At 35.7% G+C, this 18973-nt stretch overlaps 1 protein-coding gene across 1 annotated transcript; it reads right to left on the reverse strand.

Annotated features, from left to right (window-relative positions):
- Positions 1–10544: 10544 nt before the first annotated feature.
- On the reverse strand, positions 10545–16468 carry LOC146141346 (uncharacterized). The gene is made up of 4 exons (XM_083392893.1): positions 15876–16468; positions 14257–14434; positions 12019–12143; positions 10545–10614 (listed from the first exon to the last, which is right to left on the reverse strand). The coding sequence occupies exons 1-4, from the start codon at positions 16466–16468 to the stop codon at positions 10545–10547; spliced, it is 966 nt and encodes a 321-aa protein (XP_083249019.1).
- Positions 16469–18973: the final 2505 nt, after the last annotated feature.

The raw sequence follows: 18973 nt of genomic DNA on the forward strand, positions 1-18973 counted from the left end.
AAAAGCGTTGGCTGGTGTAAAATATTTTTGATGTTTGTCGTTTTGATTGGCCAGTAAAATTTTTGTGACAATCTCGTGTATAAATATTTAAATAAAAAAATTAAATAACGAATAAAAGTTACTGATAAACTGTGAAAAAATTCGTAAATATAATCGCATGAATGTTTAAAATATCACTCGCATATTTCTATGAAATTGTGCGATTTTTAGAGTCACTAACTTGTAGCTTTTAGTACCTTAGATAATTTCTAGGGCGTGTTCGTTTATTCTCTAGTAAACCATTAACCACATTAAACGCTCGTCCTTTATCTTCAATACTTGGTTGACCTAGAAACAGCAATGTCCATATTTGCCCGAGTGCAAAATCTGAGCTGCAAACGTTAACGCCTGAACTTTGTGTGGGCGATATATTTATAGCCTTAACATTGACATTTCTGCAAACGTTAGATATGAGGACTCAAGCTGCAACTTCAATTAATAACGTGCGATTTGCGTTTTATCAAAAACAAATAATAAAATAAATTAACCGGCCTGAATTTAAATGGCAAAAACGAACGATTCTGGTTGCACATCAATGATCAAGAAAAAACGAAGGAAAACGATAATCAATTTGTTGATATTAACCTTTTTTTTTATTGTTTAAAAAAATGATTCTCTCATCATAGAGGACTTAAAACAACAAACTCTATCAATCCTCCAACTAACCAAGTTGTTTCTTGCTAGCATCGGAATATTAATCGATAGACCGACTCCTGTCCTGTATTAAAACTTAATTAAACAAAAATTATGGAAAATATTTGTAGGCCCTACTGCGCATTACAAACAATCAAACCCAGTGTTATCTTTGGACAACACCTCGTTAGGTCGTGAACACATATATCTCGAATGTTCTGCCAGTTAATTGAATCGTAACTCAGCTAACTAACTTAATGTTCTGGTGAAATCTCTGCAACGAAACTTTGCAGCATTCGTCCCACATCACGCACAAGAAATAAACACAAGTATCCCAACCCACACACTACATATAGCAAGCCACACAGTGCCACACAAGCCAGCTAACCCACCCTTATATGCGCTCGTTCTTCGAAGAAGTAGATCTAGAGCTAAGGGGCTGATCTAGGGGTGCCAATGCCCCCCAAAACTGGATTTTTCACCTATTTTAACTATACATGCCAATTTTTTTTGTATTTTTGCTTGAAGGCGTTGTGCGTGTCATCGCATTCTATATAAAAAAAACATGAAAAGTTCATAAAAAGTTTGGGGCAACTTAAACTTTACATCAAGGGTCTTAATACGTCACTCGCAAAATTTTCTGTCCAATTTATACAAAATTCGTTATGTTTTGACGTAGCTTTGGACGTCACATTGTGACGCAACCTTATGACGTCACACCCCTAAAAATAATTTTATGCCCCCCAAACAATAATCCTTAACCGCCCCTGGTGAAGGCATGGGTGATTAGAAGAAGGTTTTTGTGCTAACAAGATGTGCGATGTTTCATGAAGGTTGTGAACGTGACTTGAGCCACACAACTCAAACCCCCTCATCCTGTGAGTTGTGTGCTCTCAATGCGGGGGTAGGGAGCTATTCTGGGGGGGGTGAATTGGGGGTGAAAATAATCTTTCTATTCGCTGGGGATCAAAGATGAACGGTTTTTCATTAAATGTAATATAGGTAATTTAAGATATAAAAACATCTCAGTTTAGAGTAACAAATAAAAGATAAACAAACACTAACGTAGTAATTTCCTACCTAGATAGAGATAGCCACCGTTATTAGCCAATCAGATCGACTGATTTCTATTTTTTTTTTTTTTTCTAGAGCTTAAACACTCTGATAACAAAGAACTACAAGATGGAAGAAGCCTAAAGGAAGTATACTGTATTGACACAAATCATTATAACACTTAATAGTTGCCTTCCAAGCAGCAATAAGCAGAATCACATTGTTTTTAGACTAATAGCTGTTTAAATTAATTGTTTACTCGTCAGTTCAAAACCATGAAATAACTGGCAATGATTTGCAATTGCAATATCCAGGTTTTTAAGGATTTCATAAACGGTTCCTTAAATTCCAAAATAGCAGAGCATTATAAAATGTCGGTATTTCTACAAAGAATTAAAAATAATAATGCAAAAGGCTTATATATTCATAGGTTCGTCTTCAGTCACACACACGGTAATTTGTTTATAACCCACTTGCTTTTTGCAAATCATTAATTGCTCGCCACGAATGAACTTTACCCTAAATTAGCCCCACCCCTGAACAACCCCCTGATTGTGATGTTGAAGCAGGTGTTGGACGCAAATAACTTCCTGGAACTAAACCACAGGAACCTTAGCATTGCTGACTCGCGATAATTCCAACATTACTTGTTTGATCTCAACATTAAACTTGTGTACGTGCAGCTCCAAGTGTGTTTGTCTCTCTGTGTGTCTGTGCAACCGTGTGTTTCCGGGGAGGGACAAGTTCTCGTTCTTACACGAATATCGCGTGTTTCAAATTTGCTTAAATATCTCGCAGCGGGATGTTTGCTCGTTCGTTGGTGTGTGTGTGCCTCTGCGCATTGTGTGTGTGTGCAGGGGAGCATGGGCACAAGCCAATATGCCCGACTCACCCCCAAAATACGTGGTAAAGTATCAATTTTTACGCGACAAAGTGCTTTTCCTAGTTTTTATTCGATACATTACCCACAAAGAAAATAGTGATATGTCTTAGCGCTATAACAGGGTTCGTTAACTTTGGAGCATAATGGCTGAAGGTTGTAGCAAGGCGTTGAATGAATATTAAAGCCATACAGAAGTAAGTAGCATTTTAAACGTTTAGAATAACTCTTGATTCATTTTCAATATGTTCATGTTTCGAATATCTTTCATCTGAAACTGAATAAAGAGACATTCAAAACATGACCATGTTTCAAATGAAGTTTAAAATGCTACATTATAACTAAGTATGTATAAACTCAAATGCAGGGGTTCTTTAACAAGGGAGACATAAACATCTCACAAAGAAGGTTCAACTGCTAACCTTTTGCATTTTGACGCCTCTTTGTACTCTCTGTGCGATGTTTGTATTAATGTAAAATTCCCGCCTGTGTAAATGCAGATAAATCTATATTTAAGTAAACGTGAAACCTGTTACTTGGAGAGGGCGGACCAAAAAAGATGATAGTATCGTGCTTTTCTGAAACACTTATGTTGCCGTTTGTTTAAAGAAATGAGTGAGGTGAATTTGCGTTTGATAAGGGAACAAACAAATAGCACTTTACCACAAACACCTTTTCACCTCTCCCATCTGCCTTTGTTTGTACTCCTTCTCCATATTGTGTGTTTTGCGTGTTTTGTTTGTTTTGTGTGTCTTATGCGCTATGGTGGAGTAAATTTAAGTCAGTTTACAACCACTTTACAACAAAATTGCACAAAGAATAATGTATTCTTATTTGAACAAACTTAATAGCAAGAAATGTTTCGTTTAACATTGTTTGACATATAGGGTGACGAAATGTTTTAATAAATTAAAAGATCACCAAAACCCTGTTACTCGAGTCAATACCAGTATGTGCTGTGGATTATTGCTTGGTTACATTGGGCATCCTTTTAAAGTCCAAACTGTTTATTCCGAGGCTAAAAGCATAACAGTTTAAATATTTTTAAATTGTGACTGTTGTGTAATTTCACGTTGAAAGACAACATCTACCGTCTTGCAAACAGTGTTCCAGGGTGTTTTTATTTATTGTTTGAATGTTATTAATTATTTCGCCCAGATGCAATATCATTGACCTGATCATCTAACATTAGGAAAGAATTACGAACAATAAAATTAACCTTAACCTATGTTTTCAACTTTGTGACAAGAAACAAACATTTCAACTTTGTGATCCAATAATACTAAATATCCAGTTTTGCAATAACGTTAACACGCTTGAGTGGCTTCAGTTGTGTATTCCAAAACTTTCCGTTAAACCTGTTTGTTTCGTCACACCTAGAACTCTCCCACGCGTCACGTGACTTTCTCGCCGCGTTCGGATCGCGGCGTTTGCACTGTGACGTCATAGTTGCTCTGGGAGTACCAAGTTCGACGGGGTTCAAACTTGACCGACAATAACCTCGGTTCGCGGGAACTTTGGGTGGATATACCCTATTTTATAACAGAAATTATAAATGAAAGTCATTTGGCTCAATGACTTAAAAGCAAGTCATTGAGCCAAAAGACTTAAGTCGAATCAGAGACTTGAGTGCATTTAAGTCAAGTCATTAACATAAGTCATGTCAACTCTGCCACTCGCCTATTTGATCGACCTTATGTTAGAGTAACATATATGTTAAAACCGAGGTCAATTGTATATGAACATTAAACAACCTTTCCAGGTAAAAGTTCGTGATTTTAAATCGGCTCAGTGCTGCCATCTAGCAGTAAGCTGTTTTTGTAGCAAAACTATTTAAATTAGTGTTTCAAAAAATACAAAAATAATTTCGTTTTTAAAATCCTTTTACTCAAAATTTATAGTTTTGTTTCTCATTTAAAAAGGTTGTCAATCAATTGTCACAAACCCAAAAGCAAACTTGTTTCGCACAAACATCACAAAGCAGTGCTCAGCATACAAACCAGCATTGTTGTCACAAGTTGCACTTCATCAGAGGTTTAAAAAAACACGATCGGGTTGTAACTTGCATAGGTGGGATCTAGCGTCGGTGCTGCAAACTTTGCATATGCAGTGACTGCAGATAATAAAACTTTGATTTATAAATGTTTAATGTTTTTTCTAGCGCCCTAGCAAAGACTAGCAACTTGAAATTGCATGTAAGAGCCACTTTTTAAAGGTTGTAAAAAACATTTAACAGTTTAAAAGTAATTTTCATAGGTTTTTTGTAACTTTTTTTTTTGTTTTACAAAAAAATAGAACAGAGAGACGTTTTTTTACAAAAAAGTGGGTTTAAAATCAAGATCTTACGGAATTCTGTTTTTATTCGTTTTTTTTTTAAAGTTTTTTTATTATTTGCCAAGAACATGAAGAAAGCCGAGTTAGTCGCCCCACAAAGGCCAATTCTGACGTCAGAAACACCGATTGTTCCCGAACCACCGGATGCGGGACTCGTTGTCAAGGTAACATGACGTTTATACAATTTAGAGAGATTTAAATTTCCTTTTGTGGCGTTATTAAATTGGAGAAGCAGCTATCACCGATGAAGGTGAATTTTAAATCACAAATGCTTTTAAACTAGCTTTTTTATTTAAACACAGTATTGCGACTTGTTTAGTGTGAGAAACATTAGGATCGTACACGTAAGAAAACATTTTTATTTAACCATCTAAATTTACTACAACCCAATTTAATATGAGCCTTACGTCCTTACTTTGCATAATTTTCAACAAGGCAACAATTTTAATGCAAACCATTTAAAATTATTTGATTTTCCGGGTAAACAACAACAGCATGTTTTGGTTTGATTAGGGGCTTAATAATAGAGTTTTAGCGTATTATTACATCACAGACGGCCTTCTGTGGAATTTGTCAGACCGACCTCCACCAAACCAAAGACCAAGTCAGCTTGGGGGGTTCAAAGGTCATGACCTTTTCGTCAGCCCCTTTCTACAACTTTCCCAAAATACTGGGTCATGAAGTATCGGGTTGGGTGCATTCCCTGGGAAAGGACCACAACTCAGGTTAGTCCATTCATAAATTGGAAGTAAAAACATCGATACAGTTCTGATATTGTTTTAACACCTTTTAAGTTTAAATGTAAAATAGAATGCTTCCATGGTTTCTTTTCTTGTGTCAGTAAATTTAAGGCTTTATGATCTTCATCGCTCTAATTTAATTTTATTGAAGGATCAAACTAAAAACTTATTGTTGTTTTATTGGAAATCATACATGCAAATTCTGCTTGAGCTAAACCTTTATTCTTATCGTTCACCGGAAATTTGGAAAATTATATTTATCTCATTTGTGTCTGACATTGTCGTTCGATTTTACCGAAGCCGCTGAATAATATTCGTCTTTTTGTGTTGCAAAGTTATTTTTTGTCGCCACAGATCTTGTGTTGGGGGACAGGGTCGTGGTCTATCCCTGGATCGCGTGCGGCGATTGTGACGTATGCAACAATGATTGTTCCTTTCTTTGTGACGTCGCTTCAAACAAGATCGGGCTCGCGAAAGACGGCGGGTGAGAAAAAATCAATATTTTTTTTTGTTAAAATCTTTTCTAGATGGATTGGTGTTTACCACTTGCGGCCCATGAGGTGCTTTTAAGGGTCTTAAAATGTGGCGGCGCACCTTACGAGCGAAGCGAGCGAGAAATTTTTGAGGTGTACCGATATTTTAAATTGCCTGCATTTTTTATTATATGGGATTTATAGTTGCATATTTTTAAAGTGACTTTCAGCCTTTGAGACTAAAAACGTTATTTTGTCCATTAAAGTCTTATTCCGATTAGTTTACTTACTTTGATATGTTTTTTCCTTTTGCTCGCGGCGCACCAAGCAGCCTTCCATGGCGCACCGGTTGAAAAACGCTGCTCTAGTGTATCGGCTTCGATCCGATATTATCGGACACCGGTACCGATGACGTAATTTATTGCAGGTACTGCAGTCACGTGGTTCTCCCCTGTGCAAAATACGCGCTTAAACTCCCCCCAAACGTACCACTAGATGTCGCCAGCATGCTGCCTTGTTCCGCTCTGACCAGTTTCAACGCTCTACAGGAAGTGACGTCAGCTGTGAAACGCTTCACTGCACTTCACGGTTGAGTGACTTGCTTACTATTGGTTCGCTTTTATTTTTTGGAGTCTAAGAAAAAACATCCTGCTGATTGTGATTTTTAAAATAAATAGGTCCAATATTATTAGAAGAAGACGTTTCGAGACGAGCTTGTATCATCTTGAGTTAATGTGGCTGAAGATGATACGTACAGAAAACGTCTTAATCAAGATGCTGTCGATCTACTCGACCTTTTTGGTTTTGAAATTTATTATCAAGTTTCTATCACAGTTGTATGCACGTGAAATATTTTTGGTCTTTTATTATATTTTTCAAGTAATTAAATATGGTAGTTCTGATCTCAAGTATACTAAAGCATTATTGTAGTGAAAGGAAGGTGGATAAGTTAAAAGCCAAACTATTTGTTACAAACCGTTTTGATGTTTCTTGCTTTCATATCAAGCTGTTTTCTCAAAATTAAAGCTTTAGCGTTTTGTCCATATAATTAAAATTTTGCAACAAACGTTTTGCGTCAAATATTTGGTTGATTAACACATTTGCATATGTTTTTATTTTAAGTTTAGCCCTATATCGATAGACACTCGTTTTATCTTGTAATATAGATAAGACACAGAAAGCAACTCCCTTATTAATTTTAAAACTTTATTTTGTTTCCGCTAGGTAGCAGCAGTGTGCTGATCATCGGTGCTGGGGGGTTGGGACTCTGGTGCATCGGATTAGCAAGATTATTGCTCCCCAGTGGAACCAGGCAGGTGGTCGCCGATTGTTCGGTAATAATTAAACATAGTTGTCCAAAATTTTACGATTGCAATCCGTATCTTTCGAATTTGCTGAGGATTTAAATCAATTAAAAGGCATATTTGTTGTTGTTTTTTTGCCAGATTTATAAAAGAAACACATTAATAAGCTAATTTTTTGGTAAAAGCGGTTTTAAGGTAGCCTAGTTTACACAATTACGATTTGGATAAAGTTCTGTTGGCTAAATTTTAATTTAACATTTTGTCTCTGGTTACTTGAGATATTTTAAACATTTAAAAAAATGAAATGATAATAAGACAACTATTAAAACTTAAACAGTTATAAAATTTTATAAAACTATTTATTATAAAAATATATATTTTCTTAATTATTTTATCCAGACAAAGAAACTTGAAATCGCGCGTCAGAAATCGGTCGATGACGTCATACACTGGCCTGTTGATGACGTAATTGGTGAATTGGTGAAGACGACAGTGGCAAAGTCGGCAAGCAATGCTGGATATTGCGCAATAATCGACTTTGTTGCGTCATCTCTGACGTCACAGCGAGCAATGAATTGTTTGAGAAAAGTGGGAATAAAATAAAAGTTTAAAAAAAAAACATAATATTCGATATATTCGACATATTTTTCAGATTTTAAACATTTCGGCAAAATATCATGTTAAAATCAATGTAAAAAGTAATAAAGAAAACAATATTTTATCTTTATTTATGTATTTGCCTGTTTTATCTTCACTTCATTGTTATATTTTTAATGAAATTGCCTTTAAATCTGTGTATTGTGTTTCAAAGAATTTTAAAAAATTCACTTTATTTTGTTGTGCTTTGACCCCAACTGAGTAAATACTTTCGCTCAGGGCGGCCACCTAGTGTCAGTAGGTTTGTACGGAGGTTCGGTCGAAGTTGAAATCCCGAGGTTTGTGATCGGGATGTACAAGTTCCAAGGGTTGTCGGTTGGAAGCTGGGCGCAGCTCAGGGAGGTTATGAACGTCGTTGAACAGGGAAAGGTGAAACCGAACTTCATAAATTGATGATAAACACTATGTAGTTTAGTTTTTATTATGGAACTTATTGCTTTAAGGATTATTTATTCAAAAAAAAAGTAAACTTGATTTTTTCATTAAATTTTTTAACAAGACTTGTTATCTATTATAACAGTTTTTTTAATATTAAAATATTATTTTGGGACGTTTTAGTAGTGGCCTTAACCAAAAAGGAATTATTTAAATCTTTGTTCTGCAGATAACAGTTTTGAAAATAAGCAAGTTTTATACTTTATCTGTTATAACAAGGAACGCCAAAATTAAAATTATTTTTTTCTTCTTTTAGTATTGCATTTTTTCTCACAATTAATGTTTTAATACCCTACAGTGGTTCTCAACTAAATTGTAAATTCTTTTTTTCCTGATCGTTTTAGGTCGAAGCCCCGAAGATGATTTACTTCAAACTCGAGGAAATCAACTCAGCTCTTGAGAAGCTCGAACTTGGTGAGATTGAAGGAAGGGGAATCATCAAGTTCCAATAAAACCAATGTCTCAATATTTGTTGGGGTTTATTAACCGCTAGACGGAGCTACAGAGACAACTTTGTAACCGATGCTAAGTGGTAATACAGATACTTGTCATATACTGAGTGGCAAAAACACCCATTCGATACCATATTAATTAGGAATTATAGACATGATTTGCGATGAAACACAGCGGTTTTACATTTGAGGTAAAACTATTAAAAATACATCTTTCAACAACTATAGAGTAACTAAACTTCGCTAACATATAAAAGCTTAAATAACCTAAAAGAAACAATTCTCAACGTTTCAATTTATTTATTTTTCTTGTTTTGGAATAGTAATGACGTCATTTGGTATCGGGTCGCGATACAATTTTTTAAAATATCGGTTATAGGAATCAAATGTCAAGTATGAGACATCCCTGCCCACTATTTATAACCACTTTCTTATTTAATTTGTTGTTTGAATCAATTCCCAACTATATATTGTATAGGCGTAAGTACAGACATGCAGTTTATATCACAATCAAACTCGGACACAAATATTGGACTTTTTGGTTTTAAGTTCATTTAAAAGTTTTGTCTAAGATTTACTAAACACAATCTTTATGGTTTGAAATAGAACATCACAGCGTGTCTGTGTTTACTCGTTTGCCAGAATAACTTCTTGATTGTGGATCTTTTCCATTTTTGGTGCAAAAACATTCAGGATTTTGTTGCAATTTATTTGTTGGTAAATAAATACGAAGTCACAGTATTAAGGTGGTCGGATGCAGAAGAACAATGAACAAAAAACATTTTTCTTAAAATTTACGCGTCTGCAAATATAGTTGTTGTATAGACTTAAGTAAATAACAGTTTAAAGAACTTGAAATGGCAAAAATATTTTGGATTTTTGGACTAGCTGATCTTAAACATTGTTTTCTATCGAATTGTTTGTTTAATATAACAGTTTACATTTGCTGATGCGTATAAGTTGACTTTTTTAAATATCTTGTTCACAACATTTTTACAAAATAATATAAAGCGAATTTGTAAACAACATTTCCAACCAAGATTCAAAACTTTTTGTTTCCCCGAAATTGCAGTTTTTTTTTACAGGTTAAAAACAATTTAATTTGCTTTTCTAGTTCCCTTGTAATTGTTCTGTTTAAACATAATTTTTCAGTAGCTTTATGATCGTGTAATAAATTTAGGATATTCATGCCAGGCAGGCCGATTGTTTGTTCGATAGATTAAAAGCTTTGTCGTAACTAAACAATTTTTTTAATTATAACAGTTTAACATTAAAGCTATCTTGCTTGAATATCGTTCGACGGACTCGGTTAATCTGTTGAAGAATACTGGAAGTTGTTGTTCAAAAATGACTTCAGAAGCGCTAGATCACAGTTGTGCACATTTGGATTTATCTTTCATTAAATATTTAAACAAAAAACGAATAAAATTTTCAGATTTTCAAGTTTCCATTTATCCGTAAACCGCTTCCGCATTTCCGCTTTCCACCTCGCTCCACCTTTGCGCACTTCTGTTCGGGATTTCCCCTTACGTCATCGTGTGACGTCATTTGACCTTGAAGCGGCAGAGGAAAGGTCGCGCGTTGATCGAGCACCTTCGGTCGTACATTCCAATCCTTTGTCACAACAATTGTTACGTCACATTGGGTGAAAGTTTAAAACGAAACATAATTGAGGTTCGACTCACGATGCCGGAGTCTGGCCTGATGTTGTTATTTTACTTTAAGCTCACAAAAAGTAAAAAAAATTGGGCGCTAAAGCTTTGATGAGATAACTAAGCTAAGTATTTGGGTTTTCGCAAAAAAATCGTCAGTAATATTGAAATAAACCAAAGTGTTACTGCGCATATTCTATTAGTTGGGAGTCGATGACATATTTCTAATGTAGCTTATGTATTGAAAATAACACCAGTCCATCCTAAAACTTCAACAAATCAAACGAACTGCGGTGTCTGAAGGTTACTTCTTTATGACGTAACTTTGTGACGTCATGCCAATCATGCATATATTGAAGCAGCTGGTTATTGCGTATATTCCAGTTTGGACAGCCATTGTTAGTTGTTGCACACATCTGGGCCAAACTCGTATTTTTATAGGAGTTTTATGATCAAAAGGCGCGCTACATAAATTATTAAAATCATCCAAAGTAGGACAATTCAATAAGAACAAAGCAAATTGGGAATAAACTAAGAATATTTTTATTCCAATTGAAGCTGGAAACAATTTGACCAACATTGGTTTACGAAATACAAATATTTTATGCGTGGTTCCCACACGTGGCTAGCCATGGCTCTACGGAGCATTCTTCACAGAGCCACAAGCATATCTCATTTTAATGATTAACCAGATAAACTCAAATTTGTCGTTTGCGATATGGCTTTAGAGATCTCTCGTTCGATGTTATGTGAAGTATTTTTTATTTATTGTTGAGCAAGGGACGCAAATTGCTAAAAGCCCACAGTGGGGACCAACACTCATAAACGATTGAGAAAGAAACGATTTGAGAAAGACAATAGAGTTACTGTACAAAGCCGTTTCTATCTTGCTTTACAGCGGTTTTAGTTTTTCTGTGTAAGTTTGTCACTTCGATATGTACAGCTGTAAAAAACTTACTAATTACACAGCTGTGTGCAGAAAAACCTGTGTAATTAGGAAAAAACCCTTGCAGAGTTGACTTGACAAAATAACGGTGCCGGTATCGCTCAGTTCATGCATAATAATTATCAATTATATTTTGTGCAAAATAAACAATTTTCGTATTCAAATATTTAACAAATAATGCTGAAAATAAATGAATCCACGAAAACACACAGTTTATAATATGTTGATCCAGCAGGTGAAACAACTTATACTAATCAGACAAAACATGGCGGCCAATATGTACATCCAGCAGGTGAAACAACTTATACTAATCAGACAAAACATGGCGGCCAATATGTTCATCCAGCATGTGAGACAACTTATACTAATCAGACAAAACATGGCGGCCAATATGTTCATCCAGCATGTGAGACAACTTACCTCGAGTAGACAGGGTCGATCCTTATTTGCGAGCAATCGTCTCCTTCGTCGAAAATGTTTCCTCTCGCCCACCGGGTGAAGGTTGCCACCCTCCCATTGCTGTAACGCCACACCCCCTGACCGTCCTGAGGGAATAGTGACGTTATAAGGGTGGAACAATACGTATTGTTAAATTGTAAACAACAGTAACATGAAGAATAGTATAACAATGGAGACAAAGAATAAGAACATAAAGAGTGGTTTAGAGATCCCGCAGTTCTGTGCGTAACAAGTCCGAATCAAGTGTTTTCAAACATGCCAAGTCAAGTCCAACTCATCATTTAAGTCTCAGTGAAGTCATTGATATAAAAGTAAAAAGTTTTCAATTTGTTTGCTCTCCGAAAAAATAAATCACAAATAACAGAAGGTGGATCCAGTATTCTTTGTGAGTGAAACTAGAGCTTTAAAAACACGATTATTTTTGGTGTTTGTGAAAAAAAAACACGAAAAAGTTGAAACTATTTCTTGGTTGTTGCAAGTTTAACAAATTTTTTTGTATTAATTTTTAACACAAACTCAAAGCGATAGTTTCTCCCATCTGCACTTTTGTAAAAGCTAGAAGTTTTGTTGTTCACACAATGTTTTGTGTTGTTCACATTGCGAAGCACTTAGAAGCAGATTTTGAACTAATTCGCAGTAAATTAAGTTCGTCTTCTCAAAGATCGATATTCCAACCCAACAATGTTTCAACTAAACGCACAAACATTGAGACAAGAAACATTTACAAAAACCTCAATAAATAGCCATTTAGTCAAAGCCAATACACTTAAGTGTTTATTACTTGTTTTAATGGATATTTCAATCAATATTTTTTTAAACCAAAAAGGCATAGTAAGGTAGTTTTAAAGAGATTTGCAGTTTCTCTAATGCATTTTAAATTAAATTAAAAATCCGCAAGTTTTTCCCAGAAAAAGTCGGTTTGTTGTTTGAAGCAAAATAAATAATTGAGTCAGAACTGCGGGTTAAAAGGCAAGTGGGGGGGCAACTTTGCGGCAATATTGATTTGTTGCTCGCCTGGAACACAATTACACATCACGACCGAATTAGTTGCATGCTTTGGACGGGGATTTCAAGGAATCTAGTTGTAACTCGGCCATTTGTGCAAGTTTATTTACTTTTTTTATTTGTTCGTTGTATCAATCAGAATAGCTCTTCTGGAATTAGTTTTATTGGTAATATTTTGGTGATTTCATTGAATCACTAAATCATAAAACAAAGTTGCGCTGACGAGCAATTCTGTTAAAATCGTTTAAGCTTTCGCACAGCCGTGTTTTATTAGGCCAGAGTAAGTAAATATTTCCATATTCAGAATTAACAAATACAGCCTTCATTACAGATGGGTCGTTGGGTCCCATACTTTATGCCTCCTTAAATATCGCTCACCCCAACAGCCTTATGCCCTTGTAAACATCCACAACACATTCAACGTGGAGCTTTCATAAGGACCCCAGCAATAAAACGAAATTAGAACAACCGGGCTCGAACAAAGTCTAAATAGAACTAATACATAATAGTCGTAATAACGTATAAATCAAAATAAGTCGTAAACCCGTCGAAATAAAACCGGAATGGCCATAATCAGGCCTATAAAACTTTTAAATAACCCAAAACCCCACCCCTAAGTACATAACTAACTCCCCTAATAATTTCAATTAGAACCCAATTTCTAACCCAAACTTTTACCCCAAGAGGCAAACAATCCGGTGGTAAAACTGCGACGGCCCGTTTTAAGGTTTTTATTTCTCAATTAAACAAAATGGATGAAATGCTTGGGTTGTGAGTTCGAATCTCATCGTAAACAAGTTGTCCAAGTCAACCTTTAAGGTCTATCACAACTATGCTTTATCAAGAAAAATAGATTTAATAAAAACGTTTACAAATAATAACACTTCAAGGGTATTTACCCTAAATTTGTTTTAACGTAAAGAAGTTAAATTAAATTTATTGTTAACCTACTATTTTTCGATAAATTTAATGTACAAATTGCTGCTTGAAGTGGCAAATATGGCTAAACTACCTTTATTGACTTAGTATCGGGTCGGCACCGATGCCAGCCTATTAACGCCACGATATCACTTGGCATCGGGTATGGGATCCGATCCAATAATATTTGCTGCATTGGGCGGCGAATTATGACGAAAATACCTATAGGAATCTAATAGACAGCAAGTTTAAGCATTGCAACCTGTGAAGTCCCACCTTGTAAACTCCAGTCCAAACCTCCTTCATTCTGAAGCCTCTGTCCAGCAAGAAAGCTACAGTCTTGTTCCAGGATTCAAGATCATGAGCAAACCCCAGGTGTCCATTCCTCGCTGCGCAAAAGTCAGCGGCTTGCCAAAAGTCGAGCTCAAAGCGCTGCAACCGGAAGCAAAAACCCCTGGAAATAATAAAGTTTGAAGTTTGTATAATTATGGCTTTTGTGCTTGAGGCTCATAAAATGCCGAAATCAGCTTTGGGATGTTGAAAATGAACAAAGATTTATTCGAAACGTTCAAAATGCTCCCTACTTCTGTATGGGCTTTGGTATTCATTCTACGTTGAACTAAAACCTTAAGCCATTATGCTCCACAGTTTTAAGAGATTTTACTTCGAAACCGCTGGAAAAATATGGAAGTTAGAACTGACAGCTTGCGGATTTTTCCATTACAATTGTTTTTGTTTATTAAAATTCCTGGCTAATCTCGACATTTTAATTAATTTTCAGTTACTTTAAAAACCGACAAAGCAAGTTTAAAGTGTAGTATTGGGTTGAAACAGAACCCGCAACTTCTAAGAACCAGCAACTGTAATTTAATATCAGATGGAGACTGATGCTCGGTACAAAGTACGGATATACGATGATGTAGGATCGCAAGCCACACTAAGAAGCAGGGCTGCGGAGTCGGACTCGGGACTCGAGTAAGACCTTGTAAAACTACCCGAGTCCCGAGTCCGACCTGCGCAGTAGCGAATTTGAAAACTGATATGGTCGCAAACTGTAAATCGTAAGGATGGAATATCATGGTGGAATGCTTTCCAACCAGTTAACTTTTAGTCTAACTTCATTGAAATAAATACATTAAATTGATAAAAATTTACATGAGCGCTTATTTCGCTTTGTCGTTGATATCCTGTTCAGACGGCATTATCTCATATCTAACGCACAATACATCTGTGGTTTAGACCAAGGTTGTCTTTTTGGAAGACTGGATAATGGTAAGCCTTTTGAAGTTAGTGTTTGTCGTCTCTTAAATGTTTTGTAATTAGCATCAAACATTTTAAAAAATGTGGAAGCGGTATTTGTTCAAAAACCAACTTGGGACAACTGAGAAAATCCTTTGAGTCGTGCATTGAATTGAAACGGATAAATAACTCATGTTCCCTTTGAAAGGTAGATTGATCAGATCAGTGATAAGTTTGCTCTAAGCTGCCAATTAAAGAGCAGGGTTTAATAATTAATGCAAATATGCGGGTTGGAAAGTTCTAGCCCTCCCGGTAGACAACACGTGCTCTAAACCATGTTGTTGTTTCTCTGGAACATAATGCTGAGGTTTGTAGCTGGAATAAACACAAGCCCGTACATAGTATGTAGGTAGCATTTGTGAAGGTTTCAAATAATTTAGGTGAAAATAAATAAAGATGTTTTCAAAACGTTCACAAAATGCTTCCTACCTCTGTATTGGCTTTAATATTAATTCTACGTCTAACTAAAACCTCCAGCTATTATCTTAAGATTTATTCGAAACATTCAAAATGCTTCTACTTCTGTATTGGCTTTATATTCCTACTAGTTTCTCAATCAGTTGAATTAAAAAAAGCAAAACACAAAACGCACTCACCCCGATGTGAAATCATGCCCGGGTACACACGCTGAGTGGTTTGCCCACCTCTGCAACAAACCAACTTCATCTTGCACAGAAGCAACTTTATCGGCGAAATACTTGGACAAGCCCCCGTTGTTTGACCCCATAGTGGGGCTGGCCCCAAAAACCCTTGCTTCAAGGTTGTTTAAATCCTCTCTCAGTGCTGTAGTCATCATGTAAAGCATCACACACCCAACAACAGCTACAGTGGCCACAGCTAGCGCGAACACAGCGATAAGCACGTATATGTTGCTGTTTGTCGAAGTACTTTCAGCCTCAATGCTGTAAGGTTTCAGCTCATACACAGGACTCAGGTGGTCGGGCTTGAAATGAACTTTCCTACTCACTTCAGTTTTGTTATTGCTGTTGTTTTTAAGCGCGGTTCGAACGTGGCCGTTTCTTGGCGATTCTTCGCCGTTTTTTGTGTTTTTTTCGCGAGAAAACGCTTCCATAGGTGACTTCCTGTGCTTCCCTGGTCCGTGATTTTTCTCACACAACCTCAACTGAGCGCAATCTACTGATTCCGAAGCTGTTTTGCCTCCGTTCAAATCCACATCCGACATCGTCATGGGTACAAGCAGCAATGAACAAAACTAACCTAAGAGCGATCTAAAAAGCAAGAGGGAATGCAGGCTCTAGCTCTAAGCACGATTTATTGCTCCTATGTTAATGCATTTTCTATTGCATTAGCTCTAAAGGGATTTGCCCGTTCTAACTTGATTTAGCATACTTGACCAGTTGAACTCACGATCTAACCTTGGGTAACCCGGGCCAGAAAGAGGTCCGAACATGGCCGTCAGTGACGTAATAATGGCCTTTATCGCATAAATAATTAAACAGCGTCATTTGAAGTAGTTAGGTCTGCGTTAATCAGAACATTGTGAAAGTTTCACGTTTGCATGTGGTTTTGTATGAACCACAAGCCACAGTTAGTCATGCAGATAGATTACTTTGTGTCTATCGTGGCATAAAAATATCTGCCTCATAAAAAGGAACAACAATTAACCCGTTTTATATTTGGAATACACTAAGAATATAGATACGTTTACAAAAAACATATCAAGTGTTATTTTACAGTAAAACCTTTATACTTTAACGTTTTAAAACATATTATGGAAATAAATTGATGTTAAATTCGTAATTTTTGGGTAAACTATTTTCAGCCATTTTTGGCGAAGTATATATTCCATTATGTAATATAAATTAACTGATTTTGATCACAATCTGAGGAATAATAACGCATAGTTTCCTATTTTCCTAATATCTGGTGCAGTAATGTGGTTTTTAAAGCTGAACCGGGCAGTAAAATACAACTGAGTTACTTCAAAAGATATTCTTCGCCTAAGAATGACAGTTTTGTATTTTAATCTTCTTTGAATCTGAATGCAATTACAAACGATTCTTCATCCGTCAGTTCTAATTAATTTATGCTTAAGCCTTTCAATTGCCTAATCAGCTTACTGGTCTTTCCCTTACGTTTCTTAGAAGTATTTTAGTCGGACTTGCATTACCAACTGAAACCATCTCCAACGAACTAGGCTGTTTGTTTTGACCTTTTGTCCACTCAAAGTAACTGTTTCACCTGGCTAACACTTTTCTTTTGTAGAACTCCTTATAATTTACCGCACACGTGCGCACTTTACAATATGACGCACATACCAACTTATGTCTTCAAGGGCTTTCCAATAACACTTAAGATTACTTTAAACGTATTTTCTTCCAATTGTACACAATATCTACTTAAAATTAAAATGAATCAACAATACGGTTCTTCGAATTTGAACAAACCATTTGTTTGTTAACAATAGGTCTTGTTATGACGCACAATATTCATTGTTAAGTAAGCAGTTCGAAAATATTTATGAAAGTATAGTTTCACACACAATTTTTGTTGTATTGATTTTTCTTGCAAGAATGCACACAATCTTTATTGCTTCCAATAATTTAATCTATCCTTTATCCAGCTGCTCAGCTTAAACCATTACACGGGTCAATAAAAGGTTATTCTGTCTGCTGTAACAACCTAGCATTTTAAGCAACTAAAACACAAATTACACTGTCCTTGCACTTTCAGTCTAGGATTTAAACCAGTATTTTAGTTATATAAAGTAAAATAGTAGACTAAAACTAGTATTGCAAATTTTAATTAAACAGCAATCCACAGCTAATTCAACTAATTTTAGCTTAATGGCGTATTTCTCGATTCACTTTTAGAATGATCTTTATTTCGTTTTGCAACTAAGTTATTTTTACCAGAGGTTGCATCTAAAGTCCACCTCCGACTCTGGCTAATGTTTAAAATGGCGCATGACCTTTTAGTAAAGGGCAAGTTTGGAAGAAAATAATCTTCGTTAAGTAGGCGTTTGCTTCCACAGAAGTCAGGGTATTTACCCTCAGTAATTTAAATCCGACTTACACAAGGAAAAAGCTTTTGCGGAACTATGCAACAATTAGCAAACTTTACAATTATACAAAGCATCGTTTTTTTCGACCAGAAACTTTTTACTTTAGCGTACGCGGATATTTTTAGTAAATATTTTTCGTTCCATAAATTACTATATTCTAGGTTGGCTAGCTGTAAACGTTCGTACATATTTTAAACGCGAATGTTTGAATTGTGCTTCAGTACGTAAAATGGTTTCAGCGCAAAGGCATCACACCCTCGAAAATAAAAGTTTGGGCGACATAAACGGTATATAGGATTTTTTGCTTTGCGTAAATCGAAAAAATCTTTGTAATGTAGCTTTTATATTGACACCTCTGAAAGTAACACTTTCCCAACCTGAAGGTTTACCAAAATAAACAATATGTGTGGGGTAAGGTTGCTTTTTCTTAAGCAATTATTAAACAAACGTAACTCAGTACAACAAAACAAAACATATGTTATGTAATATTTTGTTTTTCGGCGCTGGCCTGCCTTCCTATCACCTTTTTTAGGCTACAGTAACGAAACAAGTTGGTCAAAATTAAAACTGCAAGAAAGAAATCAAAATGGGAGAATAAATATTATGATAATACTTAACCCGCCCAATCCTAAACTCTCAGCCTAGCCTAATCCAAATAATTTCAGCAAT

This window comes from Ascidiella aspersa, chromosome 6, assembly GCF_963924565.1.
Source record: "Ascidiella aspersa chromosome 6, kaAscAspe10.2, whole genome shotgun sequence".
NCBI classification, from domain to species: domain Eukaryota; kingdom Metazoa; phylum Chordata; class Ascidiacea; order Phlebobranchia; family Ascidiidae; genus Ascidiella; species Ascidiella aspersa.